Source organism: Neophocaena asiaeorientalis, unplaced genomic scaffold (assembly GCF_003031525.2).
Source record: "Neophocaena asiaeorientalis asiaeorientalis breed wild unplaced genomic scaffold, Neophocaena_asiaeorientalis_V1.1 scaffold87, whole genome shotgun sequence".
In the NCBI taxonomy this organism is placed as follows: domain Eukaryota; kingdom Metazoa; phylum Chordata; class Mammalia; order Artiodactyla; family Phocoenidae; genus Neophocaena; species Neophocaena asiaeorientalis.
The window spans coordinates 5,861,562-5,880,732 of record NW_020175432.1 but is presented as its reverse complement, the minus strand read 5'-3'; the positions used below and the strand labels follow the sequence as shown (position 1 = coordinate 5,880,732).

Sequence of the window (19,171 nt, the reverse complement as noted above, 5' to 3'; positions counted from 1 at the left end):
CAGAAGAAATGCCACTTTCTATGTCAAAGTGATATTTAATTTTTTTAAGTGTCAACACTGAAAGGTTTATACAGATAAAAAACATTACACAGTATCCACAGCCTTCACATCAGTGAGAACCCTCTGCCCTGGGGGCAGATGGGCCTCTGTACCATGAGCCTTCGGCCCTGCCCTTTTCCCACCCCTGACCTCAGTCTTAGCTTAACCGGTGCTGAGCCCCAGCACCCTGGCCTCTTGTTCTGTAGCAAAGACAGATGAGGGGGGGAGGGCCAGGCTGGGCACAGGAGCCCTCAGTCTGTCTGGGCCTTGTGTGCCAGGGCAAGGGGCTGCAGTCCTGGGCCAGCTTCTGCCCTTGCCCTGGGTCCTGGCTAGGGTGGAGCTGAGAGGCAGCCAGAAGCAGGCCCAGTAGGTCCGGCTCTCCACCCTGGCTGGGTATTCTGGAGTACGGTGCCAGGTGGCCGTTGTCACCCTCCTCTCCATGGTGCGTATGGGGACCAGGGCAGGAGGGAGCAGAGCAGTGGGAGAGGAGAGGAGGTCTTCAGCATGTGGAGGAGCTGCGGAGGCCACGGGAGCCGCTGGCCTGGCCTGGACGGCGCCTTCACATGCCAGACTCTGAGGGCCTGAGGGCCTGGAGAGAAAGGAGCCCCGTGAGAACTGACCCCAGGCCCAGGTGCCTTATGGCCTGCACCCCCGCTCCAAGGCTCAGCCCTTACCTGAGTCTGACTCTGGCTGGAGCCAGACCCAGAGGTGGATGTGGCGAACTCGGAGTACTTGTTCCTGGTGACCATGCAGGCCCACCTCCGGTACTCCTCCCTCACCTGTGGGGCACAGGGTGCCAGGTGAGGGGAGGAGGGGGCCCCGGGACTAGGGTCCCAGCCCCACCCGCAGCCCGACCTGCAGCCCACCTTCTTGTTGAGGAGGCAGTACAGCACAAAGAGGAAGAGGCCCTGCAGGCTGTTGAGGATGCTGAAGGTGTAGCACAGCACCCAGCTACGTTGGTCGAAGAGGAACAGGCCAAAGACCCAGGTGCAGCCCAACACAAAGAGCTGGGCGATGGCGGTGATGGTCAGCACCCTGTGGGGAGGTGTGCAGTTGCCGCGTAAGGTCCTCGCCTCACACACCCACTCCTGCCAGGCCCCCTCCCTGCCCCTGCTCTCACCTGGCCTTCTTTAGTTTCTTTATGTCCGGGTTGATTTCAGAAAACTTCTGAGTGAGCTTCCAGACAGTAATCACGAAGATGACAGCATTGCACTGGGTGGGGAGCACAGAATTCGGATTAGGGGGTGTCCTTGGAACTCACAGCGAGAAAGCCAGTGGAGCCGGCTCAGTGTGGAGCCAAGCACCTCAGGTTTCCACAGGTGCGGGGTGGGGAGTGAGGCAGTTACCAAAACGATGAAGGTCACAGGTCCCAGGAAGCTCCAGAGGAAGCCGTTGGCGTGGTCCAACCAGCAGCTGGGCGAGAAGGGAGGGGTCCGGTCAGCACCCAGTAAGCCCAGAGGGTGGGGTCACAGGCGAGCAGGGGCACTGTGTTTGGGTGCAGCCTCCACGCCCTGGCCCTCTCCCACCACCTCGCACTCACTACTGGGGGCGGCCGTAGCCCTGGCTCTTGATGGCTGCCGAGACGGCCACGATGAACAGCGGCACGCCGTAGCCGATCAGGCACAGCCAGCGCTTTCTCAGGCCTTGGCCTTGGAACACGCGCACCACGAGGAAGTAGAGCTCCACGCCCTCGAGGCTCATCCAGCAGAAGGCGGCCAGGAATCTGTAGTGCAGCATCGCGGCGACCAGGCGGCAGCGCAGCCCAACCTGCGGGGCGGGGGCGGGGCGGAGGGACGGAGGGGTGGGTGACGTCAGCGATGGGCGGGCCCGACGCCGGATGGCAGGCGGAGTCAGGGCGTGGCCGTGCGGGGTTTAAAGCGGGCGAATGGGCGGGGCCCTGGGCTTCCCGGGCCCGACCACCGGACCCAGCTGGGAGTGGGCGGGGCTGTTCCACTCAGGGCCCTCGCAGGTAAGTCTAGCGCTCAGGCGAGAGTGGGGCTTTCCACGGGGCGGGGCCTCACCTGGCCGCCTTCGTTCTCGATGCCCGCCAGGAAGATGGTAGAGCCCACGAAGAGGCAGATGCAGAGGTGCAGGTGCACCGTGGTGCGCGAGCCCTGGATGGGCCGCACCAGCAGGAAGGTGAGAATGCACAGCAGCAGGCAGACCAGCGACAAAGCCAGTCCCACCTTGGTGATCAGGGACAGCTTCCAGTCCTGGATGCAGGACGGGGTGGGCGGGACTCGATTAGTGCTCTGAGGCCTTCCTGCCCTCCTTGTGGGCCCCACCACCAACAGGCACCTGGGACCTGGCCTGTAGGACTCTGATCAGGTGGCTCATCTCCCCCCCATCTCTTCTACCATCAACATCTGAGTAAACCTGCTGTGTCTCATCCTAAATACCGCCACCCCCACCCCCATGGGTGCAGCAGGGATCCCTAGTTCTTCCGGATGGGCTTCTCCACTACACACCCAGACAGCTCTCCTGAGAAGGTCCCCAGTGAGGCCTCGATGGCTGCAACCTTCTTTCCCAACACTGATGAGCCCATCTCTCTGACCCTCATCTCTATCTCATCTCTTGCCCCTCCTACACCTGGCCACACCTATGAGCTCCTCAAAACCCACATTTTTGTCCTTCCTGGGCCTTGGGCCTGGACCACCAGCCTCCCCTACTCTGCCTGGCCCATTCCAGGTATTCACATGGCCCAGCGTATCTATGGATCCCTCTGAGGCCACATACAGAAAGTTGTGCTCCCTCAGGAGCTTTTAGGGATATTTAACAACTTGTTAGGGGGTGAGCAGTCAGAGGGGCACCGGCTGGAGCAGGGCCTGCAGTGCCAGGCCACTCTGTTTAGTTGCTGGGTCATGTGGAGGTCTGGGGGGGTCCCAGGGAAGGGGCTGGGAGGTGTGGTGTAGGGCCGCCTGGGCTGTGCAACCATACAGAATCAGGTGGACCGTACCCCCAAGAACCAGCTGCCTGTCTCACCGAAGCCAGCCGTGCCACCTGTGGGCTTTTGCGGATGGCTCCTGGTCTGCTCACCTCCACATCGTAGTGGGCCATGAGGATGGCAAAGCTGCTCAGATGATTGCATTGGCAGGTGGTGCTGCCATTCCCGCTGCCCAGCGTCTGGCAGCCCGAGGTGGCCCAGTACCCTCTCCTGTTGCTGTCATTCCTCCAGAAGGCGCAGATCAGCTCCTTCCTTGTCCCGGGCATCTCCCACTGTGAGCAGGTAGGGGCGGTGGTAGAGGTTAGCCTGGAGCCCACTCTTGGGTACTGGGCTTGGGTTGAACCCAAAGAGGGCTGTTTTTCATTTGGCATTTGTCTACTGAGCACCTACTGTGTGTGTCAGGCCAGGGGACACGGGAGTAAACAGGGCAGACACAAGTCCCTGTCCTTCTGGGGCTGACATACTAGTGGGGGAGACAGATAGAAAATAATAAACCTAATAAATTTTCAATAAGTAAACTAGGTGGTGTGTTAGAAGGTGCTGAGTGCAAAAGAAAGAAAGAAAAGAGCAAAGGGGAAAGGTGGGGTGTGATTACAGATTGTAATTTAAAATAAGCAGGTCAGGGAAGGCCTAGAAAAGGAGGTGACATTTGAACAAAGACTGGAGACAGGTAAAGGACTGAGTCATGTGGAGGAAAGTTGTCCCAGGCAGAGGGCACAGCAAGTGCAAAGGCCCTGAGATACCTGTAAGGAAGGAGCAGAGTGGGTGGAAGTGGGGAAACAAAGGCTGCAGAGGGACCACGGTGACCTTGGCCATGGGGTGAGCAGTAGGGCTGAACCCCCCTCCCCACCCAAGGACTCACAGGGTGGGAGAAGGTGAAGGTGACCTTGGAGTTGAGTTTATCTGTGTTCGTGTTGCTTAGAAAGACCAAGTTGACGGCTGAAAGAAGCCTGAGCTGGGTGCCGCGGACAGGACTTTCGTAGATCTCTTCCAGCTCGGTTTGCTTCTCCAAGTCCAGGTCCAAAGAGGCGTTGGCCAGCAATTTCTGCATGTTCGGGCTGGAAAGGATTCCTACCACGGTGGGGCCTGGGGGACAGACACGCTGGCTACCTTCTGCTCTGCTTCCTTCTGTGCCCCATCCTCCCTCCTAAGATGTCTAATTCAGGCTCACCAGTCCACTGTGATGCCTGGAGTCCCTCCCCATGGGTCAGTTTTCAGTTGCTGCATATTCGGAATCTCACCCCTAGCCATATCCCAGCTTCTCCATCCCTCTCCCTCAGATGCCCACTCCGGATCCTGCCATTACCGGACTTCTCGGCTCCAGCTGCCACGGCCCAGTCCAGCAGCATCCGTGCCTGGCTCTGGCCCACGGTGATGTTTCCGTTCCCCTGCTTCTGGACCATCAGGGACAACTCTGAGGGGACAGGGGGCAGTGATCAGGAGCTCTGGGTGTATGAGGGGGGGCCCGGGGCTGGGGCGGAGCAGGACGGGATCTCACCTGTGTCCCCAGGAGAATGGTAGATGAAGGAGCCTTCAGACATGGCTTTGGCCAGGGTCCTCAGGATTTGTTCGAGGCCTGAGAACAGGTAGGTGGCTGTGTGGTGCCTGGAAGACAGGTCCAAGGCCTCCAGGTCCCCTGGGGTTTTCAACAGGTCATCCAGTGACATGATGAGGTACTGTGGGTGTTGGGTGACAGCTGCTGGGTCATTGCACCACAGGGGCTGCCTGAAGGACCCTGATCTCACCTCCCCTCACCCCGCCCCCACAACTGGGGTACACACTGGAGAACCACCTGGGTTGCCTGGGGGACAGACACAGGGGAATCTTCAAGACACTGCAGTAGCCAGAAGACAAGTAAGGGGACTGAGTATATGCCTGTGTGCACGTATTATAACAACGACAGCGCTTAACATTTATGAGGCACAGGCCCTTTTCTAAGTCTGCACTGCCCCAGAACAGTTGCCACGAGCCACAGGTGTCGCTTGAAATATGGCTCCACGTTGAAATGGTAATAGTTTGAATCTATTGGGTTATATGCAATTTTCACATTAATTTCACTTGTTTACTTTTACTCTTAAATTTATTCTTTACTTTTATATCTTATTTTATTATTCTTTTTTTTTATTTTGCGGTATGTGGGCCTCTCACTGTTGTGGCCTCTCCCGTTGCAGAGCACAGGCTCCGGACGCGCAGGCTCAGCGGCCGTGGCTCACGGGCCTAGCCGCTCCGTGGCATGTGGGATCTTCCCGGACCGGGGCGCGAACCTGTGTCCCCTGCATCGGCAGGCGGACTCTCAAACACTGTGCCACCAGGGAAGCCCTACTTTTATATTTTAAAAATGTAGCTACAGGAAAATTTTAAATGATACAAGGGGCTCACATGTTTCTCTCTCTCTCTCTTTTTTTAATACTTATTTATTTATTTTGGCTGCGCCGGGTCTTGGTTGCAGCACGTGGGATCTTTGTACGGCATGCGGCATCTTTAGTTGGGGCATGAGGACTCTTACGAGTTGCGGCATGCATGCGGGATCTCGTTCCTCAACCAGGGAACCCAGGCCCCCTGCATTGGGAGTGTGGAGTGTTACCCACTGGACCACCAGGGAAGTTCCTCACATATTTCTCTTTTTAAAAGTTATTATTATTATTTTTTAGGGGCTCAATATTTCTACCAGGCTAAGGACATATGCCAAAACTTACGTATACTGCTTATACTGTGTGCCAGGCACTATTCTTTGAGCCTTACTTCTATTAGTTCATTTAAACCTTTTCACCACCTGTATGAAGCAGGCACCATTTATGAAGTGAGGAGACAGGCCCAGAGAGGGGGAGTCACTTGCCTGAGGTCACACAGCAGGAAGTGGCAGCGGGTAGGATGGGGTGTATTTGAACCTTGAGGCCTGGCTCCAGAGGTGAAATTCTCAACTGCTTCGTTCTATTGCCATTATATCCCTCTCAAATGTGTGTGTGTGTGTGTGTGTGTGTGTGTGTGTGTACATTTTGGGGTGTGTATGTATGTCTGTGTTTGTACAATGTATATATATGGTGTGTGTATATATTGTGCATACAGACACAGAGGCCCCTGCTTGGGCATCTCCACTCACACTGAAGCAACCTCCAGCCACCCCACACTGTCCTGGGGTTCCCCCCCAGGGCCTGCCCTTACCTGGATGGTTTCCTGAGGAAAGGCTGACTTGAAGTCTATGCTCATTTTCTGGACTCTTTCAAAGAAGCCAGAGAGACTCTGGAGAGAGGGGAGAGAAGGGGGGTCAGAGAACCTCATCCTGGATGGGGGAGCTTGGGGAAAATGGGTGGACAGGGTGAGCTGGGTGGAAGATTTCCTGTCTCCTGTTCCCTGCTGAGGCCACTCACCTGGCTCTTGATTTCAGGGGGTGCGGTCCAGGTGGGGAAGGAGATCTCTGCAGGGGACAGGACAGCAGTTCATTAGGTGTGAGAGTGTCTGTGCTTGTTGTAGGAGGGGGTCTGGGGTCAGGTCAGGACAGGTACCTTCGCAGATGGTGCCCATTTGCTCATCCTGGAATCCGGGTTTGGGCACCCAGCCTTGGCGGCAGTGACACGTGTATGAACCCACGGTGTTGACGCAGATGGTGGAGTTGTGACACTGATGCTGCCTGGAGCTGCACTCATCCATATCTGGGGACACGAAGAAGGGGGTCTGGCTCTGTCCCAGCCCTGATGAGGCCCCTCTCCTCTCTGTGCCCCTCTTTTTCCCATATTAGTGCCCCCTCCCACGCCCGGAGGTGATGCCACCCGGTGACTGCACATCATCGAACGGTGGACGCTGAGGTTATTTATGGGAAGTGTGCAGAGTTCTGACACATAGCAGGTGGGCCCCATACAGATAGGCAGGTTGTGAAAATACTGAAGTGTCTTCGTCTCAGTTATTAGCTGCTGCCTGGAGTCCCTGGGAGCTTTTCTCTTGGCACCCCAGCTCCTTCTCCAGGACCCCCAGATGTTTTGACATTTAGCCCCAAAAGAATTAATGCCTGGCACAGCAGGGCTCCCCCAGCATTCTTTCTGTTTGGTTTGGGTGGGTGTCACTGAATATGTGATCAGATGTTTTAAGTGTGGGTCTCCAAGAACATAGCATCTGAGCTCTGAACCTTCACAGACAGTGTTGTTTGGGCTGCTGGGGGCCCCAGGAATTGGCTTCCAGCCTGGACGGCAGTGGCACTTATAGGTGCCCACGAGGTTGAAGCAGTGGCTGGAGTTGTGGCATGGGTTTCTCCCCAAGGTACATTCATTCACATCTGAGGACAAAGCCAGAGGGTCAGGCGCCCCCCAACTTCCACTTCTCACTGTATCCGCTTATCACTGCCCAGCACCAAGGACCCCACTGTGATTGCACGTGCCATCACCTGGTGACCTTCAACTTCACCCTCAAAGCACCTTAAGGTAGCCTCCCTGCAAGATGGGCGTGGCAGGGACCATGGTCCCCACTTTATAGTAAAACCAGGAGGGAGACTGAGTCATGGGGTCTGACAGTCCAGCCCTGGACTGAGGTTCCCCTTCTGGGAACAGGAAGTGACAGCTTCCTCTGCTCGAATGTGACAGATGAGGAAGGGGCGAGGTCTGGGGATGTTCACAGAGACAGGGAACTCCACAAGGGAACCCCAGGCCCAGAAGGCTCTGCCGCCTCCCTGGCCTGTGGTGGGACCTTTCGGGGAGGCGAATCCTTGGGCAGGGCCCCGGCAGGCCCTTGGCATTGCAGGAACCTGAGGCTCTTCTCCCTCCTCCTCAGGCTCCACGGACCGCCTCGACTCCTTCTTCAGCTCCAGGCCAGCCTCACACTGTCTTCCCAGGGCCTCTACCTGTGCAATGTCTTGGGTCCTCCAGGTTGAGCTTCAAGCCAGGTGGGCACTGGCAGAGGTAGCTGCCCTGCGTGTTGATGCAGAGACTGCGGCCTTTACAGACTTTGGGTCTCTGCTGACATTCATCCACATCTGCAAGGGAGGTGAGAGGATGATGGATGCCTGCAGCTGTGGACAGCCTCCCGGGCCCGCTCTCTCTCCCTCGGTGAGTGGGTCTTTTCTAATTCACATGGAGACATCCTGTGGGTGAGCATGGTGGCCCAGATATTCTGTTGTCCAGATGTGGCCAGGAGTGACCCAAGTCCTCCCCTGTCTGCCGGCTCTGGCTCTCTCAGCCTCCCTGGGAAGCTCCCAGCTGTGGTGGGGACATCACAGCTGCTTGTGTCCCAGCCTAAGGATTTGGACAAAGGCCTGGGCGTGCCTTCCTGGGAACCGAGTGCAGGAGAAATGCTGTGTTCCCTGAGCAGGGAGGCCCCATCTTGGCTCTCGGTGACGGACTTTGTCCTGACTCCCCCAGAGTGAGTGCTGTCAGATGAGTTCTCCTTGGATCCTGGTGACCCTGGCGGGACAGCACTCTCCTGTCCACGCTAACTCTGAGACTCCAGCTCCATGGAGATGCACCAAGACCCACCCCTGAGCCACGCCCCTCAAGGACGAGGCTTCTGGGCAGTGGCACAGAAAATGGGGGTGATGCCGGAAAGGCCAGGGCCATCTGGACAGTGGGCACCAGGCTGTGCTGGACAGTGGGGCTGATGTCTGGCCAGGCAGCCTTGGGCCTCTGAAGGTGCCTTTTTCTGATTCCCACGAAGGCATCGCCTAGATTGGCAGGAAGTGGTGAGAATCCACGTCTGAGCAAGGCCTGCAGTGGGCAATGGCTGGGTGGCTGGAGCAGGGAGCAGGTGTCATGCATGAAGGGTGGCAGGTGTTTCTGTCATCTTGGCCCTTGGCCTCTCACCTGGGACGTAGACCTGTGGACCCTGCTGAGTGGGGCTCAGCCTCCGTCTTCTGTCCCCAAGTGGTCTGGGTCATCGTGGGGCCTGGGTTGATCTCTTCAGTAGAGGGTCAGGCCAGGGGCAATGGTCCCTGATGACAACCTCTCCTGTCATCTGCTCCAGATGGGAGCCTCTTTGTTCATCTGATTCTTCCAGTGTGCTGGGGGCTCGATGTCACCCTGCCCACCCCTGACACAACGTCCTCCCAGGCCCCAGTCATCAGAGCTGCCTCAGGTCCGTGAACTGGAATTACTGGGGAGGGTCAGGGTGGAGCCTTGTGTGGGGAAATAGATGGAAGCTGAGTGGCTGAGAATTGGGGTCAGGGTGCCAGGAGGCATCTTTTCCAGGCAGGTTGCTGAGCCAGGGCAGGGCTGGCCAGGGACGGTGGACCTGTCCTTGAATCTCCCTCCTCCCGCATTTCTGGACAGGGTCCCAGGGTCCACCATGGCCCAGGGGGTCTGAGAGGGCCCCAGAGGGCAGGTCTCCTCCCAGCAGTCACTAAGAGCGGCGAAGAGGGCAGATATTGTGCTGGAACACACGGTGCTGTGACCTCATTGAGTATCTTGAATGCCAGCCACTCTTTTGTTTCATGCAAATAAGATGCCAGGTGGCCGGGGGGATGTTCCAAACATCTGGAAGTGACCCTCTGCAAAGGGTTCTGAGCCTTGGGGTTCAGAGAGGGTTGGGAGATGAGGTAGGTGCACAAGATGGCCCTCTGATGCCTGGAGAAAGTGGGATGAGGAACCCAGGGAGCAGCCCGTGTCTCCTGCCCGTAGCAGACCCCACGGCCAGGACACGGGCGGACACATCCTCAGGTGTGGCAAAGGTTGGAATGCTGAGGAAGGGGTGCACAGACAGTCCAGCTGAGCCAGTCACAGAGCTAGGTCTTCAGGCAGCAAACTCTGGTCCAAACCAGCAGGCTGCTCTCTCGCAGTCACCCTCCTTGAGGTCCGTAGAGCTCCCTCTCACACCTCACTCTTGTTCATCCGTGTCTCTGCAGGGGCTCACAACAGTGGGTGGGTGGCACCCCCAGCCAAGGCACACTGAGTGGGTTCCAAGACCACCATGTACAGTTGTGCAGGTTGCTGACTGCACAAGGGTGTCCAGCCAAGGAGGCAAGTGGGAGAGGAAAACCAGCTCACTCTCCATTCCCTAAACACACAGTATTCACCTTGGAGATCAGGGACATTTTTCCAGTTCACGTGAAGGCTCTGGCCAGGCCACATGTTTCAAGCACAGCATACCCCCACAGAGGCCCCTGTGGACCAGCAGCACCTCCACATAGATGCAGGTCCTCTCTTCCCTCCCACCAGGGAGGCTCTGCCGCCCTCCCTCTGCAGGGCAGGAGGGAAGGCGCTGGGACCAAGGTAGCAGCAGGGTGGACCTGTGGACCCTACTCAGAGTCCTCTGAACCCTGGGTTCAACCTCCTCCTCACCTCCCACCTTCCCCTCCCCGTCCTCAGTATTCGTGTCTAATCCCCTCTCTGGACCCCTCTCTGGACCCCTCTCTGGAGTCGTGGCTCCTGTCTGTCCACTGCTGGCCCCATCTGCCCCTTTCCCTGCCTGCCTGCCCCCTCTGGAAAGGGGGCAAAACCTGGTGATGTGTGGAGACCAGGCTCCTCCGGGGTCCCTGGTAAAGGGATGGACTGGGACAGCTGCTCGCGAGCACCCACCGTGGGGCATGAACCACAGGGATGCCCATCCTGGAAAGGGTACATTAAATCATAATCATTATAATTTAAAAACCCAACAGCCGTCACTGTTTTGTGTTTTGTGATCTCCTATACCTTCCTGGCAATTCTATGAGGTAATAAGCGCCATTGGTCACCCCCTTTTTACAGATGGGTAAACCGAGGCACAGAGAGGTGAAGTAACTTGTCCAAAATCACACAGTTAATAAAAGGCAAAGCTCCTTTTGTTTTTATCTGTAAAAGATAGAGACTCTAAAAAAACAAAACAGGGCTTCCCTGGTGGCGCAGTGGTTGGGAGTCCGCCTGCCGATGCAGGGGACACGGGTTCGTGCCCCGGTCCGGGAAGATCCCACATGCCGCGGAGCGGCTGGGCCCGTGAGCCATGGCCGCTGAGCCTGCGCGTCCGGAGCCTGTGCTCCGCAACGGGAGAGGCCACGGCAGTGAGAGGCCCGCGTACCGCAAAAAAAAAAAAACAAAAACAAAAAACCCCATACACTCACAATAGTATTATCACATCCCACATGTTAACGGTGATTTCTGAATAAGTATCCTTGCCAGTGTCACACACACAGCTATCAGGTGGCAAAGCCAGGATTTGGGTCCCTGGCTCATGCCGCCCTGCCTCTCTGTGCAGATGGGAAAGGCACAGGTACATCTGTCCCAACTCAGACCTGGGTGCTACACCTGTAACCAAAGCCCTGACCCCTGGATGCTACAGGAATGACTCAGTATTTGGGTGACCCCAAACCTCATGGATGGAGAAGTGGAAGATGCAGGGTCATTCTTACCTCGACACGTGTTCTCACTCTCATTCTTGAACATTGTTGCCCCAGAAATAAGCTCATATCCTGGGCTGCACATGCAGTAATAGCCCCCTTCCGTGTTCTGGCAGTCTGCTAATTTTCCACAGGACACTGTCAAGGGTGGTCCGCACTCGTTGATGTCTGGAACACAGCAGGGCAAAGGGTCACCTCCCAAAGGCGTGAGTTTGGTCAGGGCAGAGATCCCCATCCCCTACCTGGCTCCCCAGCACTGGTCCTGATGGCTAATCAGTGTCTTTTTAGAAAGAATTAGACTCTCAGGCAATACTGCTGAGGCTGGGCTGCGGCTGGAGCAAGCCATTCCTGAAGCTTGTGCAATCAGCTCTGCTCTTCTTGGCCCTCTGGCCGGCACCCCAGATTGGGACACAGTGGGAAGTGCTGAAGCAGGGGGTGGGTGGAAGCTCTGCACCCCCCTCCTCAGTCCTGAAAGGGCAAACTGAGGCACAGACTCCAGACTCCTGGAGACCCAGCTCCTCTCTCTCCAGGAGGCCATGTTTATTCATGTCTCATCTCTCCACCTCTCTCATAGCTTTTCCTTTCTCTTTTTTCGGTCCTTGATGATGGTCCTGAGGAGAAAGGCTGAAGCCCCCAACCAACACCCATGTCCCCCCACGGGCATTGGACTGTACCCCACAATCTCTGCATGTCCCTCCATCACCCCCAAGCCTCTGTACCATCACAGCTGCCGAAGAAATTGGTGAAGGTCTCCCCAGATGAAGGACTGAATCCCGGAGCGCAGCGGCAGAAGGTATCACGGACACATGAGGAGTTTGCAGGGCACGGCCTAGCACAGGCTGTGGGGATGGAGACCTTGGTCAGAACGTGAGGGCTGAGTCAGGGGCTGGGGAGGGGGGCAGGATCATCTCCATAAGAAGGGGTGTTGGGGAGGCATGACCCTGGCCTTCCCCCTGCAACAGGCCTCTCTCTTGTTTGGGCTGAGGGAGGGTGGGTGAGGGTCTAGGGCCCCTTCCCCAGGCTCCGGCTGTGGACTGAGTTGCTCCCAGCAGACTCACCCGTGGTGTTCTGGGACCCAGCTTCCGACAGAGTCAGCAAGACACACAGCACTGGAACAGAGAAGGGGAGGGTCAAGGGGGTCACCAGAGCAGGGAAGGGCAGATGCAATGCTAAGAGCAAAGCAACTGTGGAAAGGGGGCTGTTGGCCCCTCCCAGGCTTGGGCTCTGTCCGTTGCTCAAGGAGAGAGTGAGTACGTGGCACCTCCCAGAGATTGGACACCCATGGCCAGAGGCTCTGCCACCTGTCACCTGGAGGTGGGTTTCAGAAACTGAGGGATGGAGAAGGGGCCCAAGCACCGAGGGGGTCCTGGCTCCCGCGGACCTGTGGGCTCTGTCGGCAACAGTTCAGTAAACAGACTGGAACCTGGCAGCCACAGTTCAAATTCTGGACTGTGGTCAGGTTACCTCATCTCTCAGAGCCTCAGCTTCCCCTTTTGTAGAATGGGGATGGTGACGGGACCCATTTCCTAGAGTAGTGTGAGAAGTAAGCCTCCGAATATCACCTGGTGTGTCAAAGTGTTTACTGTCATCAACGTTTCTTTTCTTTTTGAAAAAAAATTATATGGGATTATAGTTGATTTACAATGTTGTGTTAATTTCAGGCATACAGCAAAGTGATTCAGTTACACATATACATATATTCATTCTTTTTTTCTTTTTGGCTGCACCGCGAAGAATGTGGAATCTTAGTTCCCCGACCAGGGATCGAACCCACGCCCCCTGAAGTGGAAGCGCAGAATCTTAACCACTGGACCGCCCGGGAAGTCCTACATGTATTCATTCTTTTTCAGATTCTTTTCTCATAGAGGTTATCGCAGAATATTGAGTAAAGTTCCCCGTGCAACGTTTCTCTGTGTAAGAATGAGGGGGTTGGAGGAAAAGGACTGGGTGTTTTCTCAGATCCTCCCCACCCCCCGAATCTAAGATCCTCCAGCCCAAACACCCGTCCTTGGGGACGCAGGTGCATGCACACCACGCCCACGATATCTGTCAGCCCTGATGGCTGTCTTGAGACCCAGTGGTGACATTTCACCCTAGCCTCCCCTGCACACAGGAAGATGCTGTGGGCTCACGTTGGGGGTGACATCGTAACAGGTACAGCCTCCTCCCCGGCTGTACCTGCTGCTCAGGGGCACCCCACTCTCGGGGCCTCCTCAGGTCATCAGGGGCTTTAGAGATGGGGATCTCCTCACGGTTCACCAGAGACAGACAGACAAGAAGACAGAGATGGAGAGAAAACAGAGATGAGAGAGAGGGAGAAAGAAACAGAGACAGAGGGCTTCCCTGGTGGCGCAGTGGTTGAGAGTCTGCCTGCCGATGCAGGGGACACGGGTTCGTGCCCCGGTCCGGGAAGATCCCACATGCCGTGAGCCATGGCCGCTGAGTCTGCGCATCCGGAGCGGGAGAGGCCACAACAGTGAGAGGCCCGCATACTGAAAAGAAAAAAAAAAAAAAAGAAACAGAGACAGAGAGATGAGGAGAGACAGATGGAGAGAAACAGAAGTTAATACAGTGATAGAGAGGGACAGAGAAACAGGACACTAAGAGAGAGACAGAAATGGCAGAGATTGGACAGGGAGACACAGATATGGAGATTGAGAGCAAGATAGAGAAAAACAATTAGAAAGGGGGTGGGATGGAAACAGAGGGAAAGGGAGTGAGGGGGTGAGGGCAGCTCAGCAACAGGTGGAGGCATGGGGAGGGCTTGGGGGAGGCGTCCAGTCCCTGCCCACGTGGGAATGCCGGGGAGGCAATGCAGACCCCAACAATCCAGGGAGACCCAAAAGGGGCGGTGGGCGGAGGGATGGGGGCCGGGAGGAAGGGCAGGCATGAGTCACTTCCTGGGCCAAGGGAACGGATGACTCATAGCTCGTTGCCTTTGGAGGGAGCTCCCAGGGGAATTCTGGGGTGTGGGGCTGTCAAGGGTGCAGGCTGGAGGGTCCCCTGACCACTCAGCCCCTAGGTCCAAACTTGATACCCCTCAGGCTGGCGGTGGGCAAGAGTCCCTCCCAGAAGCACTCCCAGCCAGGGTAAACTGAGGCTGGAATGTCCTTCCCCTCCCTCGTGTGATGACTTCTCTCGTCCTTCTCTCTGGTCACCGGGCTTGGCTAGTCTCCCCCTTGGCTGGGGCTCAGTTCCTCTTTGCATGACACACCACAAAATGGCCTTCCCTGGTAGGATGGGACCTGGGCTGATTTGTCCCCAGCTCCCAAAGTCCCCAGTAGCAACTTTCACGTTCACAACTGCCCTGTTTGTGTCCATTCTGCTGATGGACAGACTGAGGCTTGAAGCCCAGAAAAAGATTCAGGAAGAATCTGGTGAACAGAGGAGCTTGGAAAAGGTGGAATTGATGGGGTCAAGGTCCCCAGATGCTGCAGGGGGATGGGACGGTTGTTTTGTGCCCTGTGACCTCTGCCTAGGCTGGGCACTGCTCCCCCACCACGGAGGCTCTTGGGCCAGGACTTCTCCATCTGGGTCCTTGGAAGTCGCCCAAACAGGAGCTGGGAGTGGAGCGGCTGGTCATCTGCTCCCAGTCCCATCTGGTTTGCATTCCCCCCGCCGAGCCCTGAGGCATAAGATTCCTGGGGTGGGGATGGGGCGGTCATCCTCTCCTTGATCCTCCTGCAAAGGACCCCCCAGTCTACCCCCCAGACCAGCCAGTGAAATAATAATAAATTACTTAATTCTGTTTACTTAATTCTGTGAACCGGGAATAGTTGGCATGCGAACTCAGTTAACCTTTAACACAGCCCTATAAAGTGAAGACCAGTCTTGCCACATTTTACAGATGTGGAAAGTGAGATTCAGGGGCTGCGAGATCTGGCTCCGGTGACACACCGCCCCCCCATCAGGTGTACCCCACACAGATTCCAGTTTCTTGCTTCCCAGTCTGGGAGCCACTGGGCTCACGCCTGCCATCCCGGGCCAGCACAGGGAAGCCCGTCCCTGTGGCCTGGGGAAGCTCTGGTTGGTACCCCAAATGCCATTTCTTCATTCTCTTTGTTGCTTGGTTGCCCTGGCAACCAGCTGCCCACGATAACCGGTAGAGCCACCCTGGGTGGGGCGGGAAGGGAGGCCCTGGGGAAGTCGCAGCAAACGTCAAGTTCAAACCGTCCACTGGCAAAGTCCTTTCCACCCACAGCTGAGTCCAAGCTGGGCCCAGGCGAGCCAGAATGAGGGTCTCTGGGGCTGCCCCACGCCACCGAGACAGTGGGGGACAGGTTGGGGGTACCCCCTCAATGGGGAGGTCCCACCCCAACCCCCCAGCCCTCCAGCCCCGCAGCGCTCCCCTATGCCCGGCTGTCTTCAGGAGTCCCAGCACTCGCTTTTTTCCCCTCTCCTTCCCCAAACCTGTTTCCCCGCTTTGGGAGCAGCCCCCGGAGTGGCTCCAGTAGAGAGCGCAGAGATTTCTCTGGGAGAGGGGGCAGGCTCTTAGAGCAACCTGAGGGATCCTGCCACACCTTGGGGGTGCTGGGCACTAGCAGCCCCTCTCCCCATGTGCCCTCAGCCCCTGCCTGACCATGTGGCTTCCTCCGGGCCTGGCCCCAGAGCTGCCAACCGCACTTTGCGTTTCTCCCTGGGGAAGAGGGGGCCGGAGCACCACATGGTGCTGTCAGGGGCTCCCTTGCTGCCTGCCCCCCACCCCACGGGGCCGCAAAATTCTCACCGTGAAAGACGAACAAGGCAACGCTGTGGGGGCCTCCCATGGTCTAAGCTGCCCGCAGGGAAAGCAGAAGTTAGGGCAGGGCTTCTCTGTGTCTCCAGGCTGGGCAGCTGTGCAGGCTTCCCCAAGGCCCGCCAGCCCTTTATAAAGGCGGGGCAGCCACTGGCCCAGGGCCCTCCCTGGAGCTGAAAACCAACAGGAAAGTGCAGTGAAAACACAGACCCAGGGGCGCTGTGTGTTGCGCGTGCGGGCACACACACACACACACACACACACACACACACTCAAACGTGGCATAGAGGCACAAGCTGCCCGTTGAGTGTCTGAACTCTCTGGCCCCTGTGTACTCGGCTTGGCTGATCCCAGGCCCAAGGAGGAAGTCTTGCCTTGTCTGGCATTGAGGTTGGGGAGGAGCCACGTCAGAAATAATAGCTCAGGGCACCCACGTTGGGGGACCACCCTGTGCTCGCTGCCTCGTCGAGCTGAGTCTCCAGGGCCAGCCTCTGAGCTAACAGGACCTTCCTCCTCTGTTTTCCAGATGGAGAAACTGAGACACAGAGAGGCCAGAGTCCAAAGAAGAGCTGGGGGAGGGGCACAAAGGGGCCCTCACGGATGCCAGGCTGATGCCAAGAAGAGAAACTGCGGGATCTTGGGGCCACCATGCTCCTGGAGCTGGCCTTTCTGGGTCAGCGTTTCACCTGGTAGGAAACTTATATTTTGGGCATTCCTGGACACTGCACTAATCAACAGAGAATCACAAGATAGGAGAGTAGTTTCCTTTTCAAATAAGTCATGTGACTGGTTTATCTCGAGCCTTCTGATCATTTGTTTTAAAAAACACTATTATTTAGAAAGCACTTAATCTGAGACAGGCCTGATTTGCCTAGAGTTATCTCTTTATCTATTTTAACTCATTTACTCCTCGAAATACCTTCGAGGCAGGTGTTGCTATGATTCCCATTTTGCAGAAGGGGGAAACTGAGGTGCAGGTAACAAGTGGCTAAGCAGAGATCCACAGGTAGGCAGTTCAGTCCCCAGGTCCCTGCAATGAGCCCAAGGTCCAGGAGAAAGTCTCTACTGGGTGCTAACACCTTGGTGGCCCTGAGGTTTATCCGGCTAGAATCCATGGTTCATGTTCCTTGTGTTCTTATTTATTTGTAAATTTACAGACTATTTGAGGCAATGAGAAGGGTTTCCCAATCAGGACATCAATATAAAGATTCTTTTTTAAATGAATGGATTCAAGGATGCAACAGCTTAGAAAATTAAATAAAATATTAAGTACATAATAGTTTAAAAGGTTAGGATTGCAGTCATGGAAAAAAAAGGTCACTCATGGCCAGAGGCAGAGAAGCCTTATCCCAGGGATGGTGGAGCACCCCCAGTCCTAAAATTAACCCCTTCCTGCTCTTCCTGTCCCTTTGACCTGGACAGGGCATGAAAAGGGGTCCTATCAGGGTAACTGAGGTCTCTCTGTGCCTCAGTTTCCTCAGGGGGAGGGGAGTGGACATGGGAGGAGACTGGGAGGGGAGGGGGCCAGACAAGGCCCAAGGTGGATTTTTGGCTTTTTTCCCTTAGAGCTGGAAATTCCAGGGCTGGACATGCCCCTACCTCCCCCCACCACAGGCCCACAGGTCTGACAGCTGGTGCTTGAAAAAGCTGCGGGGTAGGGGTTCCAGCCTGGGGGAACCACTGCCCAAGGGTTGCAATCATGCCTTCTCCTCCCCCAGGGATGTGTCTTGGGCCCTTGGAGCAGGTCTAACCATCCTGGGACTCAGTTTTCCTTTCTGGTGAATTGGATTTTAATTCCTGCCTACTGGCCTCACAGAGCAGGGTAAGGAAGGAACCAGTGATATAGGAGAGAAGGATTGGGGAAGGCACAAAGAGGGACATCCCCCCCACCCCATCCCCCACTCCTTTCCCCTCCAAGTGGCCCAAGGGTGCCTGGGAACACCTGAGTCAGATCTCATCCCTCCTCTGCTCAGACACCCTCCATGGCTCCCACCTCACTCGGAGTCAAACCCCAAGTCCTTCCTCGGCCCATAAGGCCCGGCCTGCTCTGCTGTCACCTCCCTGCCCTCACCTCCTCCCACTCTCTCCTCGGTAGCTTGGCTACAGTTTTCCTTATGGAAAACACCAGGCATGGGGTGACCTCAGGGCCTTTGCACAGGCTGTTCCCTCTGCCTGGAGCACTCTTACCCAGACAACTAGATAACCTCATGGCTCGCTCCCTCCTCTCTTCATGTTTTTGCCCAGACGTTCCCTGACCAACCCCCCACCCCCCATCCCCATGTCATAAATGTAATCCTCTGAATATTCCCTACTTTCTCAGTTCTCTGTAGCCCTTCGCCATCCCCCATCACGAAATTTACCTACTTAATTTGTTTACTGTCTGCCCCCTACCCCCCCTAGACTGTCATCCTGGAGGACAGGACTTTGGTCCATTTGTGTCTCTGTAGAACCAGAGCAAAGCCTGCACCCAGTAGGGCTGCATAATTAGTAATACTACCCTCCACTGAAGGAAGCCCACTACAGGCTTCATTATCTTGCCCCTGCTGAGGTGTCACAGTGTTTCTCCCCCTTTCCTCTGCCCTGAAGTTCCAGCCCCAAAGCCCTGGACAATCTCGACACCTCTGTTCCACAACAGTGTGAGGTAGGGACACGCATCCCTGTTTTTCAGATGGGAAACCAGCACCTGGGGGGTTGGGCCACTGGCCTGAGATTCCTCAGCTAGGAAGTAGCAGATCCAGGACTAGTCAGCCAATCATAATGATAGTATTATTTATTATATTCTATTTATATTTTTATTTTTATAACTGCCATGGTAACACATCATCACAGTGGATGACAGTATTCATCCAGCGCCCACTGTATGCCTGGCTGCCCTCTAATCATTTTGCAGGGATTGAACTCACTTATCTTCCCAGTAGCCTAGAAGGCAGGTGCTGTGATTTCCATTTGGCAGATGGGGAAACTGAGGCACAGAGTAGTAAAATGACATGCACAGTCAAAGGGCACCACCATCTCATATCAGAGGTCCTGGGCAAACCCAGTCTCTTCCTCTTTTTATTTTTTTAAAATCTATTTAGTAATAAATGAGAGTGGTGCTGTGGGAGATCATGTACCTTTTTTTTTTTTTTTTTTTGGGGCCCCCTCATTTTTTTTTTTTTTTTTTTTT

General features: G+C 55.9%; 1 protein-coding gene and 1 long non-coding RNA gene across 4 annotated transcripts in view; one reads left to right on the top strand and one right to left on the bottom strand.

The window, feature by feature from the left end:
• Positions 1-15: 15 nt before the first annotated feature.
• ADGRE5 (adhesion G protein-coupled receptor E5) lies at positions 16-16,296 on the bottom strand. 3 transcript variants are annotated; one of them, XM_024767244.1, is made up of 20 exons: positions 15,997-16,296; positions 12,329-12,379; positions 11,990-12,109; positions 11,283-11,438; positions 7,812-7,943; positions 7,104-7,250; positions 6,487-6,633; positions 6,352-6,398; positions 6,146-6,223; positions 4,482-4,659; positions 4,290-4,397; positions 3,846-4,069; positions 3,076-3,255; positions 2,061-2,252; positions 1,580-1,806; positions 1,386-1,452; positions 1,160-1,251; positions 906-1,074; positions 714-818; positions 16-628 (listed from the first exon to the last, which is right to left on the bottom strand). In XM_024767244.1, the coding sequence occupies exons 1-20, from the start codon at positions 16,034-16,036 to the stop codon at positions 599-601; spliced, it is 2,490 nt and encodes an 829-aa protein (XP_024623012.1). In that variant the 5' UTR covers positions 16,037-16,296; the 3' UTR covers positions 16-598. The 3 variants fall into 3 exon arrangements, with proteins under 3 accessions (XP_024623012.1, XP_024623011.1, XP_024623010.1); XM_024767243.1 differs by lacking the exons at positions 7,104-7,250; positions 7,812-7,943 and having other exon boundaries at positions 15,997-16,284; XM_024767242.1 differs by lacking the exons at positions 7,104-7,250; positions 7,812-7,943 and having other exon boundaries at positions 714-1,074; positions 15,997-16,289.
• Positions 13,049-19,171, top strand: part of LOC112414680 (uncharacterized) — an 8,246-nt gene continuing 2,123 nt past the window's right edge. Inside the window, exons 1-2 of the long non-coding RNA XR_003006210.1 lie at positions 13,049-13,102; positions 16,532-16,694. This is a non-coding gene — a long non-coding RNA (uncharacterized LOC112414680). The remainder of the gene's footprint in view (positions 13,103-16,531; positions 16,695-19,171) is intronic.